General features: G+C 40.6%; 1 protein-coding gene across 2 annotated transcripts in view; it reads left to right on the top strand.

Moving 5' to 3' along the window:
* BLK (BLK proto-oncogene, Src family tyrosine kinase) overlaps nucleotides 1-22,861 on the top strand; it is an 85,834-nt gene that overhangs the window by 55,271 nt on the left and 7,702 nt on the right. For both annotated transcript variants that reach the window (XM_027840385.1, XM_027840386.1), the window contains exons 6-11: nucleotides 1,624-1,727; nucleotides 3,090-3,236; nucleotides 5,709-5,861; nucleotides 7,297-7,476; nucleotides 8,766-8,842; nucleotides 18,420-18,570. In XM_027840385.1, the coding sequence (XP_027696186.1) occupies nucleotides 1,624-1,727; nucleotides 3,090-3,236; nucleotides 5,709-5,861; nucleotides 7,297-7,476; nucleotides 8,766-8,842; nucleotides 18,420-18,570 (812 nt within the window). The remainder of the gene's footprint in view (nucleotides 1-1,623; nucleotides 1,728-3,089; nucleotides 3,237-5,708; nucleotides 5,862-7,296; nucleotides 7,477-8,765; nucleotides 8,843-18,419; nucleotides 18,571-22,861) is intronic.

Raw genomic sequence — 22,861 nt, forward strand, 5'->3', positions numbered from 1 at the left:
TTTACCATCTTGATTGCAACAGTGGTTCACTGTGACCTTCAATAAGCCACTTTGCTCTGCTCAGTCATAGAGAATGAGAATTGTACCTTTCCCCTTCCTTCTTGAATAGAGATAGATCTTGTAAAATTCAGTTCATAACTCAGGGTATGAGGCTGTGGTGTGGACTGTCTTGTCATAGTAAAGCTTCCCTGGGGCTTCATAAGATAGTTCCTTATTGGAATAATCATTTCCATGGAATTTGAACACTTATTTCTACCTAGAGAAGTAGTTTTTGTTGTTTTTCAGTCACGTCCGACTCTTTGTAACGCCATTTGGGTTTTATTTATTTATTTATTTATTTATTTTGGCAAAGATATTGGAACAATTTGCCATTTCCTTCTCCAGATGAAGCAATGAGGCAAAGAGGGTTAAGTGAGTTCCTCAAGGTTACACAGCTGGTAAATGTCTGAGGCCAGATTTGAACCCAAGTTCTCCTCACTCTAGGCCCAGCACACTATCCACTGTACCACCTAGCTGCCCTTGGAGAGGAAGAATGTAGTAGATAGAGAAACATATTTAAAGTTAGAAAGACCTGGGTTCTGGGGCAGCTAGGTGGTACAGTGGATAGAGCACTGGCCCTGAAGTCAAGAGGACCTGAGTTCAAATTCGACCTCAGGCACATAACACTTACTAGCTGTGTGACCCTGGGCAAGTCACTTAACCCCATTGCCTAGCCCCCCCCCAAATAAAACAACAACAACAACAACAACAACAACAAAAGACAGACCTGGGTTCAAGTTGGGGCCCTAATTTCCTCTATCCAGTCTCTTCTAGTTCAAAATCCTATTGGATTGGTATTGTATACATTAGAACGTTCAGGTAGCACATTTGCAGATGTGGGAGAAGTTGCATCAACAATCAGCCTATATTAAGTACTTACTTGTGCCTGTCACTGTATTAAATGCTGATGTTGGCAGAACTTTAAATCTGGGCAATAAAGGTTCAGTTTAATTAAATTCAATGATAACTTACTGAATGCCTAACATGAGGTATAGTAGATAAAGAGTCATGGCTTGAAATCAAGAAGATCTCTGTTCAAGTCCATCTACTGGTTGTGTGACCCTGGGCAAACACTTAACCTCTTGTCCCAGGCAACTCAAGGAGCTCACAATCTACTGGGAATGTTAATATACATATATATGTTCTGCCACCATCATATATATATATATAAATATTTATGTGTGTGTATGTATATGTGTGTGTATGTGTGTGTATATACATATATATACATATAAACATATATACAGAGAGAGAGCTCAGAGGGCAGGCATATAGCTCTGGCCCAACACATTCCTTGTCTTCACGTGCCTTTACGTCAACAAAGTTCCTGTATGTGGAATGTCTGTCTCAAATCAAGTTGTGACTCTATTTTAGCAAGTTTCAAGGACTGACATTATTCTATGAGGCAGGAAAGTATTACATAGACTCATGAGTTGTGGGGTTTTGTGGGGGGGTTTGCCCTTTGCCTTTGGGTATCTTGGGCATGGCTATGGGAGAAGCACCAAAGCACGAGGTGCAATGAGAAGAGCCCTGGAAGATTGTACTACCATTTGATGGGTCCTCCCCTCCCCCTTCTCTTTCCAGGTGGTTCTTCAAAACAATTAGCAGGAGAGATGCTGAGAGGAAACTCTTGGCCCCCATCAACAAGGCTGGTGCATTCCTTATTAGAGAGAGTGAAACAAACAAAGGTAAGGACAAAGCAGCCCTTCTGAGCCCGCTGGGCAACGAGCATGGCATTGGGAGCCACGAGGCCTCCAGGGGCCCTGGGCATGGCTCAGCCCTTAACACTGTGAAATCTTGCTCCAATAACTTCTCTGTGTTTCCTTCTCTGAAAAAGAGGGGAGCTGAACTAGGTGATTTTAAGATCCTTCCCAGCTTTGGCATTCTATGGTCCTGGATGTCATTTGTCAACCTGGAGGCACATGAAGCCAGGGAATGGGTTAGGCCAGAGCAAAAGCCATGTGCCAGCCCTCTGAAATTATCTTTCCCTTCTGTGTGTGTGTGTACCTATATATGTTGGCAGAACATATATAATATATACTTGTTTGTACATGGATACTCTTATGGAATTATAAGCTCCTTGAGGTCAAGGACCATATTTTTGCCTTTTTCTGTGCCCCAGCACTGTGCATGATACACAGTAGGAACTTAAAGGCTTCTTAACTGACACAAACATTGCGTTCTCGTCTACCTCTAGTGGAAGAGGAGGAAGCCAGTTGGTAAGGGGAGGGGGGAGAGGAAATGTGAATGTGGTTAAGAATGAGACTAGTGGGGATGGCTCTGATTAGGAGAATCTGGGCTGGAGACAACAGGGAGAAAGGAGAAGAACTGCTTCTAGCCAGCAGCCTGGCTGTGACAATGTCTTGAGCAGCAGACATTGAAGCCTAAACATCCTCCCCACACCCACACCCAGGATGTCTACGGTACCTGGAGCAACCCTTTAAAAGTAGGAGACTGGGCACTATCATAGGAAGTCCTGAGTTCAAATTCCAGCTCTGCCGCTAGTTGTGTGACTCTGGGCGAGGCATCTGCCTTCTCTGGGCCTCTGTTTCCTCTTCTCTCAAAAGAGGGAAGTTAGACCAGATGATCTTGAGTGTCCCTTCCAGATCTAAATCTATAATCCTTCTAGGAATAAGTGCTCAGAAGATAAGGATATCAACACTTGGTAATTAGTCAGATGGAAAATCTTGCTAGGGTCTTGACTTGAGTTAAATTTTAAGGAATTGATGAAACCATAGGCAGAGGTCAGGTAGGAATGGGAAATGTTTGGAAAACTCCATTATTTTGGGGGGGTGAGACAATTGAGGGTTAAGTGACTTGCCTAGGGTCACACAGCTAGTAAGTGTCAAGTGTCTGAGGCTGGATTTGAACATAGGTCTTCCTGACTCCAAGACTGGTGCTCTATCCACTGTGCCATCCAGCTGCCACAACCCCACCCCACTAAGCAATTTAAAGGAAACCCAAATCCCACTTCATTTACCTAGACATTTAACTTCCTTGAGTTGATGATTTATTTCTCCCATATGTGTGTTTGTTAATTAATTCTTCAGGTGCCTTTTCCCTGTCTGTGAAGGACACTACCTCTGCTGGGGATGTGATCAAACATTATAAGATCCGGTCCCTAGATGAAGGAGGATACTATATCTCTCCCAGGACTACCTTCTCTTCGCTACAAGCTTTGGTCCAACATTATTCTAGTAAGAGCTGGGTATTGAATTTGGTTCTAGGGAAATTACTTGTGCCTATGTAGAAGGATATGTTATGCAAGATTGGGCTTTATAATTGATGGCTGTGGGCCCTGTGCTAGGTACAAGGAGAATTGGATTCTACTCCCAGTTCTGACACTCACTAGCTCTTCACTCTCTCTTCTCGCCTCTCTCTGGACTCAGCTGCATATACTCTGCTCATTTGATATAAGTTGGTCAGAAACAAATTCTCTAAATCCAAGCAATTCTTAGAGAAAGAGAAGTAAAAAGGTCAGTGTTCCCCTTCCCACCACATCCCCATTAATTTAAAACTTGTCATAACTGTTCTTACTTAACAATGGTATAGAAATCATGAAACAAAGGCAACAACCCACAGTCAAAATTTTAAAAAGATACAAAGTCTAGGTTAGAGTTTTTCATTTATTTAAAGAGAACAATAACTTTAAATATCAATGTGACCTGAAGAATAATTTTCCTGTTATGTTAAAGATGGCCAAAGTCAGAGAAAGAGATACTGCTCTTGATTAGATTAATCAAAGGATATTCCTACTACAAGTGTGGGGTTACTACATAATAATTTTCTTGGAGTTTAAGAGTTTCCTATTAGAAATTAGTTGAGCCTTTGATAGGGATGAAAGAAAGGATTTTAGACTAGGGCAGTCTACGATTAAGTACTGATAAGGTTTATTTCATTCAGATAATTTCCAAAGGACTTCAGATAAGAATAATATTATTTATTAATATTTTCCTTAAAGAAAGAATTGTGCTGGAAAGGAGGTCCTTAGAGTGCTTTCAAAGTTTTATCATATTATCTGGGACATGGTGGAGTTGATTTGATGACCTTTGAGCTACTTCCCAGTTCTGACATTGTATAGCTCTATAGTTCATGACATTGATGATATAAAATTAGTGGGAACATAGGCATTGCCCAATTTGACATTGTACTCAAGCAATACTCAAACTCTTGAATAGATTTATAATCTCTTCTCTCCTGGTGCATGTACATCAAAGGTTCTCCAGTCTCCATCCCCATTTTTCTTAACTTTTTGTGCTATTGACCCCCTTGACAAAACCAGATCCTAATATGATTAACCCTGTAGACCTCAGAATATTTTTAAATGTATAAGATTACAAAAGAAACCAACTACATTGAAATACAATTATTAAAAAACAAGTTCATGAACACTGGTAAAGAACTCCTGTGTCTATCTTTTAATTTTTGTGAGTACCAGTGCAAAACTAGGGCTGCCCATCTGCCTGTCTCTCACTATTACTGCCCAACTTGCCCACCTCCTCCCCCTAGCATTACATTTCACCGAGGATGTCTTTTATACCACTTCTTGCTTACCAATCATTGCTGATAATATGCTGTGCTTCCTTGCACCTACTATTCACACTGCCTTTTGCAGTTCCTCTGTGATCATATGGCAGTTATTTCACAATAACATCATTAATACATTGTAACTGAACCTCAGAGTTATATTTAGGTTGTGCTGGTAAATGTTTAACAAGTAGCTCTTCAGAAGAAAAAAATTGTACACAAGACATTTAATCTACATTATTACCATTTTTCTCCATCACTTTCTTAAATCTAAACAATCAACAAAGCAATAACTCAAGCCTTGATTTAATGCATTTGTGAATTTGAGGTATAAAAGCTTACACAGAAAATTTAACAATCAACTTTTGTGAGTCTATTAGAGCTGACTCCAACATACCCCTGCAAAGTCCCCCTATAAAGATGATTAGGCTGATTATCCTATTATAATATTGTTTCCATAGAATTGTCCATTTCCATGGAAATCACCAATTCACCAAAGTATTTCCTCATGGCAATTAATGACATTAAGTGGCCTTGCCTTCACCAATCCCAAGCCTGCCACCTACAGGCTCACTGTATGACAGCTCTAAAAGGAGCAAAATTTAAATCTAAATGCCCTTGAAGAGTACTTTAACATACACCTTATGCTGGTCTAATGCAGAGTGGCATAGTAGATAGAGATCTGGCCTTGGAGTCAGAATGACCTTGGTTCAAGTTCAGTTTCTGGAACATATTGGCTATGGGGCAAGTCATCAACTTCTCAGTGCCCTGGGCAACTCTTTAAGTTGAAGTTGAAGTTTATCTATCTGCATACCTGCATTAGTAGAGGGACATTTCCTCACCAGAAAGTTTTCTACATCCATAAAATCTCAGGAAAAAAAGTATGTGTTAAGCACCTACCATATGAAAGGTGTTTCATTCAAATAATGCACAAATAATAGCAGAAGGAAAAGTGGAGAAGAGACCATAGCACATGCCGTTTCTCCCCATCCTCTCATTTCTGTATCTTTCTGGAATGTTAATAAGCAAAGATTAGTAATGCCAGGCGGGGGGACTAGGATGTTCCAAATAGAAGGGAGAGGCATGGTTCTTTTGCCTCCCCAGTAATGATCTGCCCATGTCTTTTTGTCACTATAATACAGAGAGAGGGGACGGTTTATGCCAGAAGCTGACTATGCCCTGTGTAATTCTGGATCCTCAGACACACTGGGCCCAGGATGAATGGGAAGTGCCTCGGCAGTCACTGAAGCTGGTGAGGAAACTTGGTGCTGGACAGTTTGGAGAAGTCTGGATGGGTAAGTACATGCTGCTCAGGGTCTCCTAGGGGTACGGTATGGGGAGGGGGAAATGAAGCAGAGACAGGGAAGAAAGGGCTTCTCTGGGGGGCAATCCCTTGCATATGTTATGTTCTGTTATACATGCTTTCTTTGAGGCCTCAAAATAACACTGAAGCAAGTAGGTTAGGACTAAGATTAAATTGTAAGCTCCTTGAGGGCAGGAACTGTCTTTTGCCTCCTTTTGCATCCCCAGCATAGTGTCTGGCACATAGTAGATGCTTAATAAATGTCTATTGATTGATTGACTTCTTATCCCCATTTAATGAAAAGGAAGCTGAGATAAGTGGTGTGGCTAAAGGAACATAGCAAGGCTAACCAGAGGATCCCGATCCCTAGTCTGGTACTCTCTCCCTTGAATTATTTGGAGACCTACTTTCTGAACCTTTTTGGATGGGTTCTTGAGGAGAGGGACTACTTTGTGACTTTGTGTCCCCAATGCCTAGAGTAGTGCTTGGCACATAGTAGGCCCATAATAAAGGCTTAATGAACCTCCTCTTCTTTGTTACTTAACTTTTATTTATTGTCTTCCATTATTAGAATATAAGTTGAGGGCAGAGACTTTCTTTTCTGCCTTTATTTTTATTCCCGGTGCTTAGCACAGTGCCTAGTATGTAGTAAACACTTAAAATGTGCTTATTGGGGTTACTAGGTGGGGCAGTAGATAGAACACCAGCCCTGGAGTCAGGAGGACCTGAGTTCAAATCCAGCCTCAGATACCTACTAGCTGTGTGACCCTGGGCAAGTCACTTAACCCTGATTTCCTCCCCACTCCCCCAAAATAAGTGCTTATTGATTTGACCTGAATGGATGAAAGAATGAATAAATAAAATGATTTTTTGCTTATTGCTGGTTGATTGAATGACAGCAAAACTCTTCTGGATTCCTGGTTTGGAGTCTGAAATGAATCACAGAATTTAAGAGTTTGAAGGCACTTCAGGGACCATCTAGTCCAACCCATATGCAGAAAAGAATCCATACCACAACATACCCAATAAGTGGTCTTCCATCCCCTGCTTAAAGATTTCCACTGAGGGGCTGCCCACTGCTTCCCCTTTTGGACAGCTCTGTTAGCAAGTTTTTCTTGACATCAAGCTTAAATTTGCCCTCTTTCCAACTTCCATCTGCTGCCTTTGGTTCTGCCACCTGAGACCAAATGAAACAAGTCTAATCCCTCTTCCACATGACAAACTTTCAAATAATTAACTTTCTGAATTTCAATTTATTCATATGTAACATGGGGATAGTAAGTGGCAGAGTTAGGATTAGAAACCAAGCCTTCTGACTCCTATCCAAATGCTTCTACTACCTCATGTTGCCTCATGGTGAAAGGGACTTGCTTCTAAGTAGAGCACCTATATCCTTAATGGACGTCTTGATCCTTCCCTTGGCACAGGTTATTATAAAAACAACATAAAGGTGGCCATCAAGACCCTAAAGGAGGGCAGCATGTCTCCTGAGGCCTTTCTTGCTGAGGCCAATCTGATGAAAACCCTCCAGCATGACAAACTGGTCCGTCTCTATGCGGTGGTAACCCAGGAACCCATCTATATTGTGACAGAGTACATGGCCAAAGGTGACAAGACTTAGACCTTGTGATTGAGGCTGGGGGTGGGAAAGGGCTGGAGGTGGTATAGATATGTAGGATGCAGGCTGATAAGAGTTGAGATTCAGTGGACTTCACTGACTATTGATTGAGTGCTTTTTAGGCAGATCTCTAAGAGACAAAGCCTGAACAATGAGTTGAAGCAAGTGGTCAATCTCTGTTCTCTCTGGGGGATGAAAGGGGCAGGGAGAGAAGGAGTGTTACTTGTGAAGGATGCTCTCACCAGGAGTTTAGGAAGACAAGCTTTATATCTCATTGGGAAGAAGAGATAGAAGACAAAGGAGAGGAGAGGAGAAGAAAGAAAGAGATGGAAGGGGAGAAGAGGAGGAGAAAGAAAATTAGGGAAGGGAAGGGAAATGGAGGAGAAAGAGAGAATGAGAGAAGGTGGGGCCAGGAGTGGAAAGAAAAGAAGAGGGAAGGGGGTGAAAAAAGAAGGGAGAAAGAGTAAGGCAAAGAGAAAATGAGGGAAGAGCAGAGAGAAGAGTGGAGAGGAGCAGGAAAAGGAGAGAAAGGGAAAAAGGGAGAAAGGGAAAAAAAGGGAAGAAGAGGGGATTAGAGTGGAGGGAAGGGGAGAAGAGGAGAGAGAAAAGGAGGGATGAGGTGGGAAAGGGGGAAAGAGAGAATGAGGGTAGGGAATGGGAAAAGGGAAGAAAGGACAAGGAAGGAGAGAGATGGGGACAGAAAAGATGAAAGAAAGAAGCAAGATTGGGAGAAAAGGGAAAAGGAGTGAGAAGAAAGAGGAAGAGGAGGAGAGAAGGGTAGAACAGATGGGAGAAGGGGGGAAAGAGAGAAGAGGAGAGAGGAGCATTCTTGCCTCCATTGTACCCATGCTCCAGGGATGCTGCTCTCCCCATGCATTCCTCATGAAACATCAGCATAGCATGTATTCTATTCTGAAGCACCAGGCCCTTAGAATGGAATGCTCCAGATCAGGAGAACCTGAACAAGAAAAGAAAGCTAACAAAGAAAATTATTTTTAAATTTATTTCATGCAGCCAGCCTGCCTCTAAACAAATCGTAAGAGTAAGAAGCAACTCTTTGGTCATACAACATACTGCCAGGGCATGTTAGATATGTTGGGAGGTTACATGGATTATCACTTAACAAACTACTCTCTCTTTGCCCTGAATGACCTGGAAGAGTTTATTTGGCTGGTTTACTTTCAGGAGCAGCTTGCTGTGGGAGAATCTAGTTGAGCAAAGTTGACAAGAGCCAGGTCATTTTTTTCTGAAACAATGCTTTAATTTCTTTCTTATTAGGGTGCTTATTGGATTTCCTAAAGACAGAAGAGGGTTGCAAGCTGCCGTTATCAAGACTAATTGACATAATGGCCCAGGTATGCGAGCCAGGGATAACCAGTAACAATAACAATGATCCCATCTGTCATTTGCTCAATGCTTACCCTTCTCAGAATACTTTAACACACATTCTCTTGCTTTTTAAAATAGTATTTTTCCAATTACATGTAAAGATAATTTTTAACATTCATTTTTTAAAAATCTGAGTTCCAAATTTTTCTCCCTCTGTTTCTTCCCCCCTCCCTAAAATGGCAAGCAATTTGATATAGATTATATAACACATTCTCTCATTCTATCTTGACCTCAGAAATGATCAATAACCCTTTATTAAGGATTCATGATTAGATCCAGTGATGAATCCATTATGTTACATGGTCACTCAGTGGAGACAAAAAGCTTAAAGTTCAAAGATTGACACTGATTCAATAGAATGGCCATTGGGCCATTGGGCCACCTCAGTTATCTTGAGGATTAGAAAAAATTTTATCAGTGAATGAGAGTGCTCATATTGTCCTTGTTTTCTTGGAATACAATGCTGATGGATATCAATCAACCTGCCAATAAGCCTTTATTAATAGCCTACTATGGACCAGGAACTGTGCTGGGTACTAAGGATACAAAAATAACAAAAACAAAGACAAAACCAGAAAATAATTTCTACCCTCAAGGAGCTTACATTTTGCTAGAGGGTTCACATATAAGCAAATAAACAGACAGACACAGTAAATACACAGTGAATTGATGAGAGGCCAGATAGTAACATCTAAAGAAACCATAAAAGGTGGACCTTGAACTGAGTCTTCAAGGGATTTAGGAGTTCCCTGAAATAGAGGTCAGGAGGGAGACAGTTCCAGGCAGGGCCAGAGAAAGGAAATGGAATTTTACATATAAGAAGACCTGAGGGGTGAGTAAGACCAACTCATTCCTCATTCAGGACATTCCTGTCTCCACGACTTTGTGCTAACCATCTCTCATATTTGGAATAGCTATCTTAGAATCCATTCTTTCCTTCAAAATTGCTCAAATACCACTTCTTCCTCCATGAAGCCTTTCTTGCTCCCTCCAATGGCTAGTGCGTCACACCATTACCTTGGATTTTTCTTGAATACATTTTGTATGCACTTATTTATGTACATATCCCCTTGCTAATGTATATTCTCCTTGAAGTCAGAGACTATTTCGTTTTTGTCTCTCTATCTCCAACTCTTAGCATGTGCCTAACACATAGTAGGTGTTTAATGAGTACTGGTTGATTGATAGAATACTGTTAATCAGTTTGGAAGGATCAGCTGGAGTCAGATCAAGAAGAGATTTAAATGCCCAACAGAAGAGATCGCATTTTAATCTAAAGGCAAGGCGGAACCAGAGCATCTTCTTGATCAGAAGAGCAACATGGTCAGAACTGTGCGCTAAACATATAGGGTTAAATAGCATCTATATAAAGTAATTCTTCTTCAATGGGTCTGTAATATAATCAAGGCAGTCATTCTCTCCTCCAGTGTCTCACAAAGGCATCCACAACCCTCTTATTCTGTGTGACTATTTGTACTCCCCTAACCCTCCAGAGGAGGGTTGGTCCACCCAACATGCTATGGGCATACATGGATACCTTTCTAACATACAAGCTGGCCATCTATTATTCTACTCCCTACCTTCTTTGCCCACCTCTTTTCTCAGTATCCTTCTGCCTTCTTTGTCCACCTCTTTTACCAGTTATAAATCATTCTGATAACATCTTTAGTTACTGTCTACAAGGAAGTCCTTCACTGGTAATATACCTCCCTCAGTTCTCACCCTCTATGCACCTCTCCGTAAGATAGATACTGTGGTTACTAGGCCTCTGATTTCCTTGATATAGAGAGCTCCTGGGGGGGGGGGGGGCTCCTTCAACCAAAACAGGTCAGCAACCTGCTCTGCAATATGTAGTCTCAGAGATTGCCTGGGGAACTGAGAGGCTATGTTACTTTCCCAGAGGTACACAACCAGCATGTGTCAAATGTGAACCTGGCTCTTTCTGTACTGGAGGCCAAATGTATCCATTATGCCACTACCTTATAACAGCTTCTAAAATGAAAAAGTTACTCAATTTCCAAGAACCCCGATGGTGAGTCAGTATTGGGGACCTTCAAAACATTTCAGCAGGAATGAATTTCAACAGCCATGAAATATTTAGACTCCATCCTCAGACAGAAAATAATCCAGGTTTGAATATCTTTATATAATTTGAAGAGATCAAGCCCACTTTGCCCTGGGTATCATAATACCAAAGCTGGTGGAGATAGAACTTGATGTTCTTTGGAATCTTATTAAGAATTTACCCATCCCAGGGAGGGGAAGAGAGTTGGATTAGGAGAGGAAAATTTATTTCATTGGAGTTACTAAATGGGAACTCAAAGAAAGCTTGACAGACTAAATCCCCTCCCCATCACTGGCAGGAAAACACATTTGACAGCCATGACGCGTGGGTGTTTGGTCTGTGGTCAGCCTGTGATACACACAAAAACACAGCCACACATCCATTTATGGAAGAGAAACCAGCCCCCTTTCATCTCCCCCCACCCCCACCTTACCACATGACCCCCATCCCCATGTTCATGGCATGGAATATTATCTTTTATTAGTATCAGGACAGGAACTGACTTCATATCTTCTTTTTTTTTCCGCTGAAGTGAGCACAGAACAGAGAGTGGAGTTAGAGCTGATAAAACTAATTTCAGAAAATTAATGCTAGGGTCAAGCTTGTCCAAACCACACTCTATCTCTTGGAAAATTGTGGGGCCACCTAGAGGCAAAAAAATATGAAAATGTACCCACATTCAAGACCAGGATGTGGTTGTATGCACAGGGTTTCAATATATGTGATGGTCAACATAGTTGTTGAATGAACGAATGCAATGATTGGACAGGAAATTTTTTTTTAAATTCAATAAATTTATTAAATGGAGGTAATGTGCACCAGTAGTCATGACCAAAGATTCTAATCCTGGCTTATTGCTGCAAGAGGTTTGGTAGTAAAATGACTCACTGACTTTTCACCTCTCTCAGTTTCTCTAATAAGTAATTTCCTACGTGAAATAGAAAGAAAATCTAAGATTCTGAAAGTTGGAAAGGACTCCAAAGGTCATCTGATGCAACCTAGAACACAAAATTAAGAGATAATATCCAAGCAGGGACACAATTTAGAGATTTTTTTAGTCCCCTGTATGATAACATTGAACAAGTTACTTCCTCCCTCTGAGCCTCAGTTTTCTTAGCAGTAAAACAACAGAACTAGACTAAATTATCTCCCAGATGAGGTAATCACCACTATCACAAAGATCACCACCTAATAGTCATATTCAATGATTTTTTAACTGTCCTCATCCTTTTCAACCTCTCCATAGTTTTTGATACTATTGACCTTCATCCCTGAAACTCTTTCCTTCACTCATTTCTGTGGAATTATACTCTCCTCCTTCCTCTATGACTACTCATTTTAAAATTTCCTTTGTTGATTTCTCTGGATCATCCCACTCACCAAATTTAGGCTTTCCCTAAAGCTCTGTCCTCAAGATATGACCCAAATTAATACAACAAATATTAGTTGTCAAGACCTACTATGATCAAGATTCTATGTTCAGGGATGAAGGAGAGAACATAATGAATAACAGTTTCTACTCTCAAGGAGCTTATATGCTAATAGGGTATATAAGATAAATATGCAAAAAAATTCCCACAGTCTATCTCCATAAGATGCTCTAAGGGAACCTAACCACCATAACCACAATTAGCATGCACTGAGCAGGGATTTGTCCTCCTAAGTGCTAAAGTTTTGAGAGTGCTGATAACACTTGAATTCCTTCAGAAATAACTAAGCCAGCACCTGGGTAGAAAAATTAGGGGAAAAGGACTGGGTCTGTGATTTCATTGGTATAGAGAACTTCCAAGGGAAGAAATTGCCTCAACCAATGCAGTGGGCACCTTTGGCAGCACCTTTTCTACGTGGAGTATAAGAAAGTACTGAGTACAGAGTACTGAGAGATTAAGACTTTGCCAAGGATTATACCACAAGTAGGTTTTAGAAGCATGACTTGACCCCATGTCTCCCTGTCTTCAAGGCCAGCTCACTATCCACTCTGCTAAATAATTACACTAATCAGGAGGTGCTTTTTTTTTTTTTGGCAATTGGGGTTAAGTGACTTGCCCAGGGTCACACAGCTAGTAAGTGTCAAGTGTTTGGTCTGAGGCTGGATTTGAACTCAGGTCCTCTTGACTTCAGGGCTGGCACTCTATCTACTGCACCACCTAGCTGCTGCTTACTGTGCCACCTAGCTGCCCTGGAGGTGCTTTGCTTCCCCAGGGTCCTGCTCCAAATTGCTTGAATTCTTCCAGACCATACTTATATTCCTTGGTCAAAAGATGTAAGGATGAGAACAAGCAGATTTTGTAGTTCTGGTTCAGAAAAAAAATGCCACTCTGGTTTTCCTCCTTCCACTTCACTTCTAAAACAGTGAAAATCCCCACCTTTCTCTTGCACATTCATTCTTTCTTCTCTCTCTCTCTCTCTCTCTCTCTCTCTCTCCCCTTCTCCCTTTCTCTCCCCCTCATTCCACCTTCCCTCCCTTTCTCCTCCTTCTTTATCTCTCTCGTGTTTGTTCCCTTTCTCCTTCTCTCCTTCCCTCTCTCTCTCCTCCCTTTCCTTCTTTCTTTCTCTTCCTCTTCTTCCCTCTTCCTCCCTCTTTTTCTCTCTCACTCTTTCTCTCTCTTTCCCTCTCTTCCTCTGTCTTGCTGCCCCCTCTCCCCTGTTTTCCCGCCATTCCTTCTCTTTCTCTGAAAGCACCAAAGGGCAAATTTGGAGGGAAAGCTAGGGGAAGGAGGAAGGAGATGGAACCATTAAGTTCCAAGGAAACGTACTATGTACACAGAGAAACCTGAACTGTTTTTTTGCTTGCTCATTGAGTACACACTTGATTCTGAGTTCTCAGCATTATTAATTATAAGATGGTTTTTCTCACAAGAATAGTCATTTCTCAATTGTGTTCACATTATATATCTTTTAAAATGATATTTATTTATTAGGACCATGAATGAAATGGCCACATCTTTGTTTTAAAAAGTTGTATTGATGCCTTTTGTTTTCCCTACCAGTTATTTCTCTATTAACAGTCAACAAGCATTTATTCCATACCTACTATGTGCCAGGTACTGTGCTAGGTGCTTTAACCCTTTCTTTTAAGAAAATAACAATTATGAACCCTACTACTACCAAAAACAAACGTATGAGTGACATGTACGATATTCCATACCCATAGTCCCATGCCTCTTTACCATGTTTTATCCTCTATTCTCTGAAACCAAAATTTGGCAAAACTACTTGGAAAAATGTAATTGGCCATCTAAAATTGACGTTGGGAAAAGAAACTATATATCTATGCTTTTCATATAAGAAATAAATAAGTCACTTTGTAGTGTTACTTTTATAAAAATGTAGCAGTATTGAGGAATGTGATGTGCTAATCAGGGTTATTCAATCATTCTTATTTGTTCCTTGTTCTAATATTGCATCACTACCCAGGTGGATGCTCCTTTTCTAACCGGGGAAGTAGTCCCATAGAATCTATGGTTCTCGTTATGTTTTTGTTAGCTAAGCTCTCAGTCAAAAATATTTCTGGCAAAACACTTCAGTACTAGTTCTACCCCTGTCTCTTCCTCTTGTCTGAGAACAAGTTGCTTCTTCCCAACAGTGTTGTCAATAAGTACAACCCCTACTGACAACAGCTGGTAATTACTATTATGTATGAAGCCACACTAAAAATTATAAACAAAGAAAAGTAAATAAACACCATTCCCCTCCAGACAAAAAGAAAAGGTTTCAGCTTATCATTAAGGCTTAAGGTGTGGGGAAGGATGGGCAAGAAGGAGATGTGGGAGTGTCAACAACACAGGTTCTTTTCTATCATCTCCATTCCTCTTACCTGGATGCTGGAGTCTTGATGCCTTTCTTTGTGATGGCTGTCTCTACCTGTAGTTCTGATATCTTATCTCTTTGTGGCTTCTTACAGCTTCCCTTTCTCCAGTTCTTGAAAGGAGAAAAAAAGCTTCTAAAATATTTTATATCAAAAGATTGACCTTTAGAACTGCTTCAAATAATATTAATATTTGAATAGGTCATAATGAGCAATGATTTTAACTTGCCCAAAGTATTTCGGGTCTAGAGGAATCATTTTAAAGGAGATGAAAACTAAAAGTAATTAAATGTTTATTAATTACAGACAGGTGTAGTTTATATTAAAAATGAAAACAGATATTCTTCTAAATAGTACAAATATATTGACTTATATAAGACTTCTAAGCTATAAGCAACTCTTAATTTAGATAAAACTTTTTGTAGCATAACCAAGTTTCTAAGTCAGCCATCTGAAACTCAGAACATATTTTTCTATAAAAATAGTAGTTGGTGAGCAATAGTTGCTCTGGTAGCCAGAATAAAATACACCCCAAACATACCCAAGGCAAGCAGTTAGAGCGGCAGAGAGACCTCAGACATTAGGAAAATGCCCTGTGATAAAATGAGTCCTCAGATTGCAAAGGATTGAAGAGTAAAATGAGTAGTAGAGGCAAATGGGTAGTGGAAAAATTAAGTGTTTTTTCAAAAATTTGGGCAAACGAGAAAGAAATGGCTTCAAGTTTTTCACCACTGCACTCCAAATGTTTCTCTGTCTTTGCCTTCCTTCTGTCTCAGAGCCAGGAATGGAAGAGAAATATTTCTCACCTTTGTCAAGGTTGACTCCTCCACCTGTGTCCACCATTGCTGTCCCAACCAGCAGCCAATCTCTCGCTCCCATACATCTTCAATCTCTTCTCCACTGGTTCATTCCTTTTTGCCTAAAAATATGGTCAGTCCTTCCCAATTCTTAAAAAAAAAAGCCCTATCTTTGACCTTCCTATTCCACTCAGCTACCATTTTCCTTCTCTCTTCTCTTTCACTGCCCAAATTCTTGAAAAGGCACTTGATGCCTCTCATACCCATTTTACTCTTTGCTATACTTAGTATACTACATGCTAAAGATACAAGGAAAGAAAAAAGACAATCCTTCAAGGATTTGGGGGAGACAATATGCAAACAACTACGTACAAGCGTATGTATAGCATAAATTGGAGAAAATCAATAGATGGAAGGCACTAGCATTAAGAGGAACCAGGAAAGGCTTTCTTGTAGAAGGTGAGTTTTATCTGAGACTTAAAAGAAGCCAAGTGTGACAGGAGTTTAATGACTGAGAAACAAGGGTTCGGGCTTCTGAGTATGTCAATTTATTAAGCAATGCATGCCAATTGCATAACAAATCAAGACCAGGCCTCTTCAGCTTTGGCACTGGACCCTGAATACAGAGGAAGACAGATTTTTATGCATTTAAAAACAATTAACCAAACAAGACCAATTAATTAAAAGAAAACAATCAGGGTACAAAATTAGGTAATCTGATTTCTAATTGGAAGAAAGCTTAGGGACTTTCCAAGTTAGGAGGGGGAGAGCAAACAAGTACAATTCCCTGAAATCAGAAAAAGAGGTGTCCCACTACTCCCCCCAATTGTCTGTACTCAAAGGAATGTGGAAATAATAACGGATTAACCAGTACAAGGCCAGTTTTCAGGTAAGACATATGTGTTGCTTGAGATTTTTAATTGTGACAAAACTCTGCATCAATCTTTGGATCTGACTAGGTTTTCTGGTCAGCATAACCTAGGCCCTTAGTTAAGAATCACTAAGTAGCAGGTAGAGGTGGTCCAGCTTCCCAGCCACAGAGGGCTAGTTTCAAACGACACAATAACATTTTCTCACAATTTCCAGAATTCAATAACCTTTTCACACAAGACAGAAATTGGGCTAGCCTCACAATTGAATAGAAAAGGAACTGAGCTAGATCCAGAATTGAATCACAAGATGGAGTCAGGGTGGTTCATTCAATTCACACACAAGGAAGCCAGGAGGGGTAGTATTTCAGTCATGGAGAACTTCCAGTGAAAATGCCCATCTTGAGATTGAGTCAATCAACAAATCTTTATTAAGCACCTAATATGTGTCAGGTATCGGAGTGTTTTTGTTTTTGTTTTTGTTTTTGTTTTTGCAAGGAACAGCAAAGAAGGAGGCCAATGTCACTGGATTGCAGAGTACATGGTAGAGGGGGCAGGGTGGAGTATAGAGAAGAGGAAGGGATAAGGAGACTAGGAAGTTAGGATGGGGCCAGGTCACAAAGAGCTACAGAGGATTTTTAAAAATCATATCTATGCCTTAGAAAAATTATTTGACTAGTGAGTGGCGGATCATTGGAGTGGGGAGAGCCATGGGACAGGGAGACTACCAACAGGCTGTTCCAGTAGTCAAGGCACGAGATGATGAGGGCCTGTACCAGGGGGTGGCAGTGTCAGCAGAGAGAAGAAGGTGACTATAAGAATGTTACAAAGGTAAAAATCAACAAGATTTGGCAACACATTGGATATGGGGGTGAAAGATAGTGAGGAGTTAAGTATGATATGTAAGTGGTAAGCCTAGGCGACTGGAAGGATGGTGGTGTTCTCAGTGCTATTCAGGAAGTTGTTATGAGGTCATTCCTAAAATGAGTGTTTTTAAGTAGGGTTCTGTTCACATTCCATTCCCTTTCCCCCCACCTCAAAATTTCCATTGGCCTATGGAGGATGAGTCATATATCAAATTATGGTCTTCAGCAAACCATTACCTGGAAGTTGGCTGGTGTTTAAATCCCACAATGCACCTAGCAGAGAAGTTATTATAGAATTGGTATTAAATAGTGGTAACCATGTGGCACTTAGAGTCAGGAGCACCTGGGTTTGAATCCTGCCTCAGACACTGACCGTAGGCAAGTCATTTAGTGTCTCTGCATCTCAGTTTCCATATCTGTAAAAAGGAGAGAATAAGAGCACTAGTTTCATAGGGTCATTGAATGGGTTAAATGAGAAAATAAATGCAAAAGCATTTTGCAGACCTTGAAGAGCTATATAGATGTTAACCATTTATTAAAATGAGGTAGTAAAATCCAAAGAGAGTTCTCCCTCCTTCTCTGAGAGCTTTACAGAAACCCTGATCATGCTTGTTGCTAGATTTTTCATTGCTGCTAAAGGAATTATTTTGTGTCAGGAAGTCAGTGAGCCATAAGAAAAATGTATTGTGAACACTGTGTGTGTGTGTGTGTGTGTGTGTGTGTTGGGGAGATAGGGAAGGCAAGAAACAGACAGAAGGAGACAGCGACAAAGACAAAGGCAGACAAAGAGAAAAGGAAAGAGACAGAGAGGCATAGAGAGACAGAGAGAGAGGGTCAGACAGAGGGACAGAGAGAGACAGACAGAAAGAGACCTAGACAAAGACAGAAAAGAAAAGAGAGAAACAGAGATAGAGAGACAGAAACAGAGACAGAGAGACAGAGACAGAGAGAGAGAGAGAGAGAGAGAGAGAGAGAGAGAGAGTGCTCAGGCTCCTACGTATGGAAAGGAATGAAAATGGAAAGTTGCCGCCAGCTTCTCTTGCAGGTGAGATTCAGAGCCAGGGGATGCTCTGATCCACTCGTGTATGTGGCAGGGGCAGGGACCTAGAGCTAACAATGTTCCATCCTGCCCTCTTAGATTGCAGAAGGGATGGCCTACATTGAGCAAAGGAATTCAATCCACCGAGACTTGAGGGCAGCCAACGTCCTGGTGTCTGAGAGTCTGTGCTGCAAGATTGCTGACTTTGGCTTGGCCAGGATTATAGATAGTGAATACACAGCCCATGAAGGTGAGTTGAGCTAATTTCTCCATAGGCTTCAATGCACAAGGAAGACATGCAAGCAACCTGGTGGATAACCCTAAACTTCCTCTACCTACTCTCTCTTCCCTATGCTTCCTATACATACCCACTTTCATTTCTCAAGGACATTGCATGATAGAAGACAAAGACAAAGACAAAGACAAAGACAACTCTGCCCTAATAGGGTAGTAATAGCCTACTGGCTTGTTCAACCACACCTTTTTGCCTCACCCTCACCCCACTACTTACTGACTCATTGCTTAGATGGACTTCCTAGTATGAGTTCATAGGCAACTTGGTGGCAAAGTGGATAGAGTACACTTCACAGAGTCAGGAAGACCTGATTTCAAATCTGGTCTCAGATACCTACTAGGTGTGAGGCCCTGGGAAAGTCACTTAACCCCTGTTTGCCTCAGTTTCCTCATATGTAAAATGAGCTGGAGAAAGAAATGCCAAACCACTCCTGTATCTTTGTCAAGAAAACCCCAAAAGGAGTCATAGAGAGTCAGACACAACTGAATAACAAAAGTGTTAATCCTCTATTGCTTTGAGAAGTCAAGTCAAAGGGTCTGTAAATCTCTGTCAATTAATCAATAGGCTTTTAATTGACTTTAAAAAAACAAACAAACAAACAACTCCAAGCCTCTAGCCAGAAACAACACTCTGGAAAACCATCTCAGTGTTAAATCTATCTCCTTCTTTAATTGCCTCCTTTCAATGGCATTCCTAATAAGTACACCCAGACTAGCAAAGGCCTATAGTTAACGCTGATTATAAACACAAAATAAACATTTTTTTTAAAAGTCAAACTTGTTAGCAGCCAAGCAACTGGTTTAACAGTCCTCACACTCAGTTGGCCCCCACAACCTCAGTCCCAGAGTTTGGGTCCCTTTCTTTGTCAGCTGCCTCTGACTATGCTTTCATATCCTAACAGTGTGTTATTTGTCAGGGCTTCTCCGTAGCCAGGTCTGTGAGTTGTCTACAAGTCTGGTCAGGAGGTACACCCCTCTCAGTCTAATTTTAGCCTGGATTGACTGACCTGACTTTTTAAAGTCACTCAGGGAGTTGTAGTCAAATCATTGCTCCTCCTGTCAGGTTTCTCCCTTCGCAGTTCACTCAAAGTACTTGTCCTACCTCATAAGGATTACCTGGTATGATCACATTTGTACAATGTTTTCTGTAATTAGGTCTTGGACTTTCAAGGACCAACTCCTTTATACTTTTTCCTCAGCTAGACATTGACTGTCCCCATAAAAATCAACCAAGCAGGTTTCAAATTGACCAATTAGGGCAGCTAAGTGGCACAGTGGATAGAACACTGGGCTTGAATCAGGAAGGCTCATCTTTATGAGTTCAAATCCAGTCTCAGATACTTACTAGCTATGTGACTCTGGGCAAGTCACTTAACCCTGTTTGCCTCAGTTTCCTCATCTGTAAAATGAGCTGGAGAAGGAAATGGCAAGCCGCTGCAATATCTTTGCCAAGAAAACTCCAAATGGGGTTACAAAGAGTTGGGCACAACTGAAAAATGAGTGAACTGGGTATATTTGTCCACAGTCCCAAATTCTATATAGCTCTTTAGTGATTTCAGCTCCAAATTACATGCAGGTCATGCATATCCAAGAAAACATATATAATCAACAAAACAAAGCAATGCAATAATCACATCAGTAATAACAGATTGTACATAGACAACAGTTTATATTATATGCCAATAGATATAAAATTACAGTGAAATTGTATGTAGCTAACAGGCAAATATATCTGTGGTATACAAATATGCAGTAATTACCAAGTGCAACAATGAACATGTGTAATTACATTTAAGGCACATCTTATATTAGTACTGTTGTCTGGTTAGATTTGTAACCACTTCTCCAGTTTCTCCTGTAACATAATAGGTTAGCCTGGTTGTGAATAGAATAGGCCCTGGTCTTCTGAGACCCACTGACCTACCTACCTCTATAATTGAACTACAGTTATTCCTTCCACATCATGGGGATTAGGGTCGTGGTGCCCCGAGATCTGGAAAATCTGTGTAAAATGTTTTGACCTTCCCTTCATAACAGAGAAGTCTGAATTTTTTTCTTTTTCTTTTATGGGGTATTTACAGTAGCTTATTGTAAAATTTGGGTTGATGTTATATAATATTGTACGTATATTTTATGTATTCTGAGTTTCTAAACTTTTTCTGTGTTTGTGTTGGCCTTCGTGTGTCATCTGCAGCTTCCACAAAACTCCTGAAAAATTCCCATTTAATTTCTTATGCTTATGTGTGATATATGGAAACCTGTGGTAGGGCAAGTCACAATGTGGAAGGGATAACTGTAGTTGATGGTATAGACTGACCCTAGTGATCTTCAGAAGTATAGTCCTGTATCCCCAGATTAGGCCAGGGTGTGAGATATCCTAACTGTAGAGTTACTACGTTGTGTGGTATCTCTTTTTACCCTAGGTGTCTCTATAGCTAAAGATCTAGGCAGGAAAGGTACTACGTCTGGGTCTAGATCTCTTCTATTTTGTTCTGGTTGTTCTGTTAACAGTAGACTGAATCTTCTTCACTTGAAGTGTATGTTTCTGAGCTGTTTTCTGGTTCAGATAGACTTTGCATAGCTGGTAGGCAGTCCTCTTTTGCTTAGATTCTTAGGAGGTAACTCTTCATTAGGGAATCCAACTAAGTACTTAATAGACAATTAGTGGTTTTGATGAATTGTTCCCCACCAATCTCAGGGGATATTCTGTAAGTAAAAATCAAAGTCTTTTATTGAAGGACATTTTGTGCTAAGAATCCTAATAGACTATTCATCTTTTGTTTGTGTTTTTCATTTTTATATACACAAACATGTTTATACTTTTTTGACAGTGACAAATTTAGTTTAGAGCAATTCCTAATGAAAAATGACCAGACTATGAGATAAGCTTTATATCCACCACCACCATCTTTATATCTGCCACCAAAAATGTCACAGCTTAGAGAAACTGGTTGCCACATGAAATATGGGGTAACTTTCTATCAACTTGTTGACTTGTATGACCCATGAATATCAATATTTCTTAGCTAAAATCTTTCTCCTTGTTCAAAGTTTTGACAATTAATTTGGGCATCATATCATTATTTATTTGTCAGTATTTTCCTAAGCTGGAGTTGTAGCTAGATAGTAAACTTCTTTCAGTTTCTCTCTTAGCTGAGAGAATGTAGTGGTTGTGAATGTCCACAATCTCTTCATCCCCAGAGACTCCAAATCACATCAATAGGTACAAGTAATCCTTGATTAAACATCAACGGATATAGTCTAAAGCCTGTGGGGTCATTTCTGGTCCATTCGTTATCAATATATCCAAAGTCATCATGTAAAGCTTTCGTAGTTGTAGCAAGATTTGCTCTTGCTAGCACTAACTGCTTCCTAATACCGGATGTGGGATCAGTGCCAGTTGGGTACAATACTTTATTGCACAACTCCAACTTCTAATGCTGCCTCAGTAGTAGGGCTCCTTTGGGAGACTGGAAGCTGAATGCTTTAAGGAAGATAGGGAATAAGCATTTATTAAGTGACTGCTATGTGCCAGGCACTGTATTAAATGCTTTGCAAAGATTATCTCATTTGGACAACCCCAGGAAGTAAGTGCTATTATCATCCCCATTTGACAGAAATGGGAACTGAGGCAGACAATGGTTAAGTGACTTGCCCAGGGCCACACATCTAGGAAGTATGTGAGGTCTTCCTGACTCCAGGTCCAGAATCCTATCCACCATGCCACCAAGCTGCAGCATCAGTGGCTTGTATCACTCCTCATAGTCACTTATTAGTCATCTTCTCTCCCTCCCTTTCTGCTCACTCTTAAGTCTGTATTCTGGCTTCCCACCTCATTGCTCAACTGAAATTATTCTCTCCAAAGTTACTGATGATCTCTTAATCACTCAAACTAATGGTCTTTTGTCAATCCTTGCCCTTCTTTGCTTCCTTGCAGCTTTTGGCACTATTGATCCCCCTCTTCTCCTTGATATCCTCTTCTCTCTAGGTTTTCATGACACTCCTCTCTCATGTTTCTCCTCCTACTTATCTGACCACTCCTTCTCAGGTTCCTTTGCTCGATCTTCATCCAGGACATCCCCACTAACCATGGACGTCTCTGAAGTTGGTCCTTGGACCAATTCTCTTCCCCTTCTATATTATGAATTCAATTATTATCTCTATGCTGATGATTCCCAGATCTGCTTATCTAACCCTAATCTTTTCCCTAACTACCAGTCTCATATCTCCAAGTGTCTATTAGAATT

This window comes from Vombatus ursinus, unplaced genomic scaffold (assembly GCF_900497805.2).
Source record: "Vombatus ursinus unplaced genomic scaffold, bare-nosed wombat genome assembly UNPS02014841.1, whole genome shotgun sequence".
NCBI lineage: Eukaryota > Metazoa > Chordata > Mammalia > Diprotodontia > Vombatidae > Vombatus > Vombatus ursinus.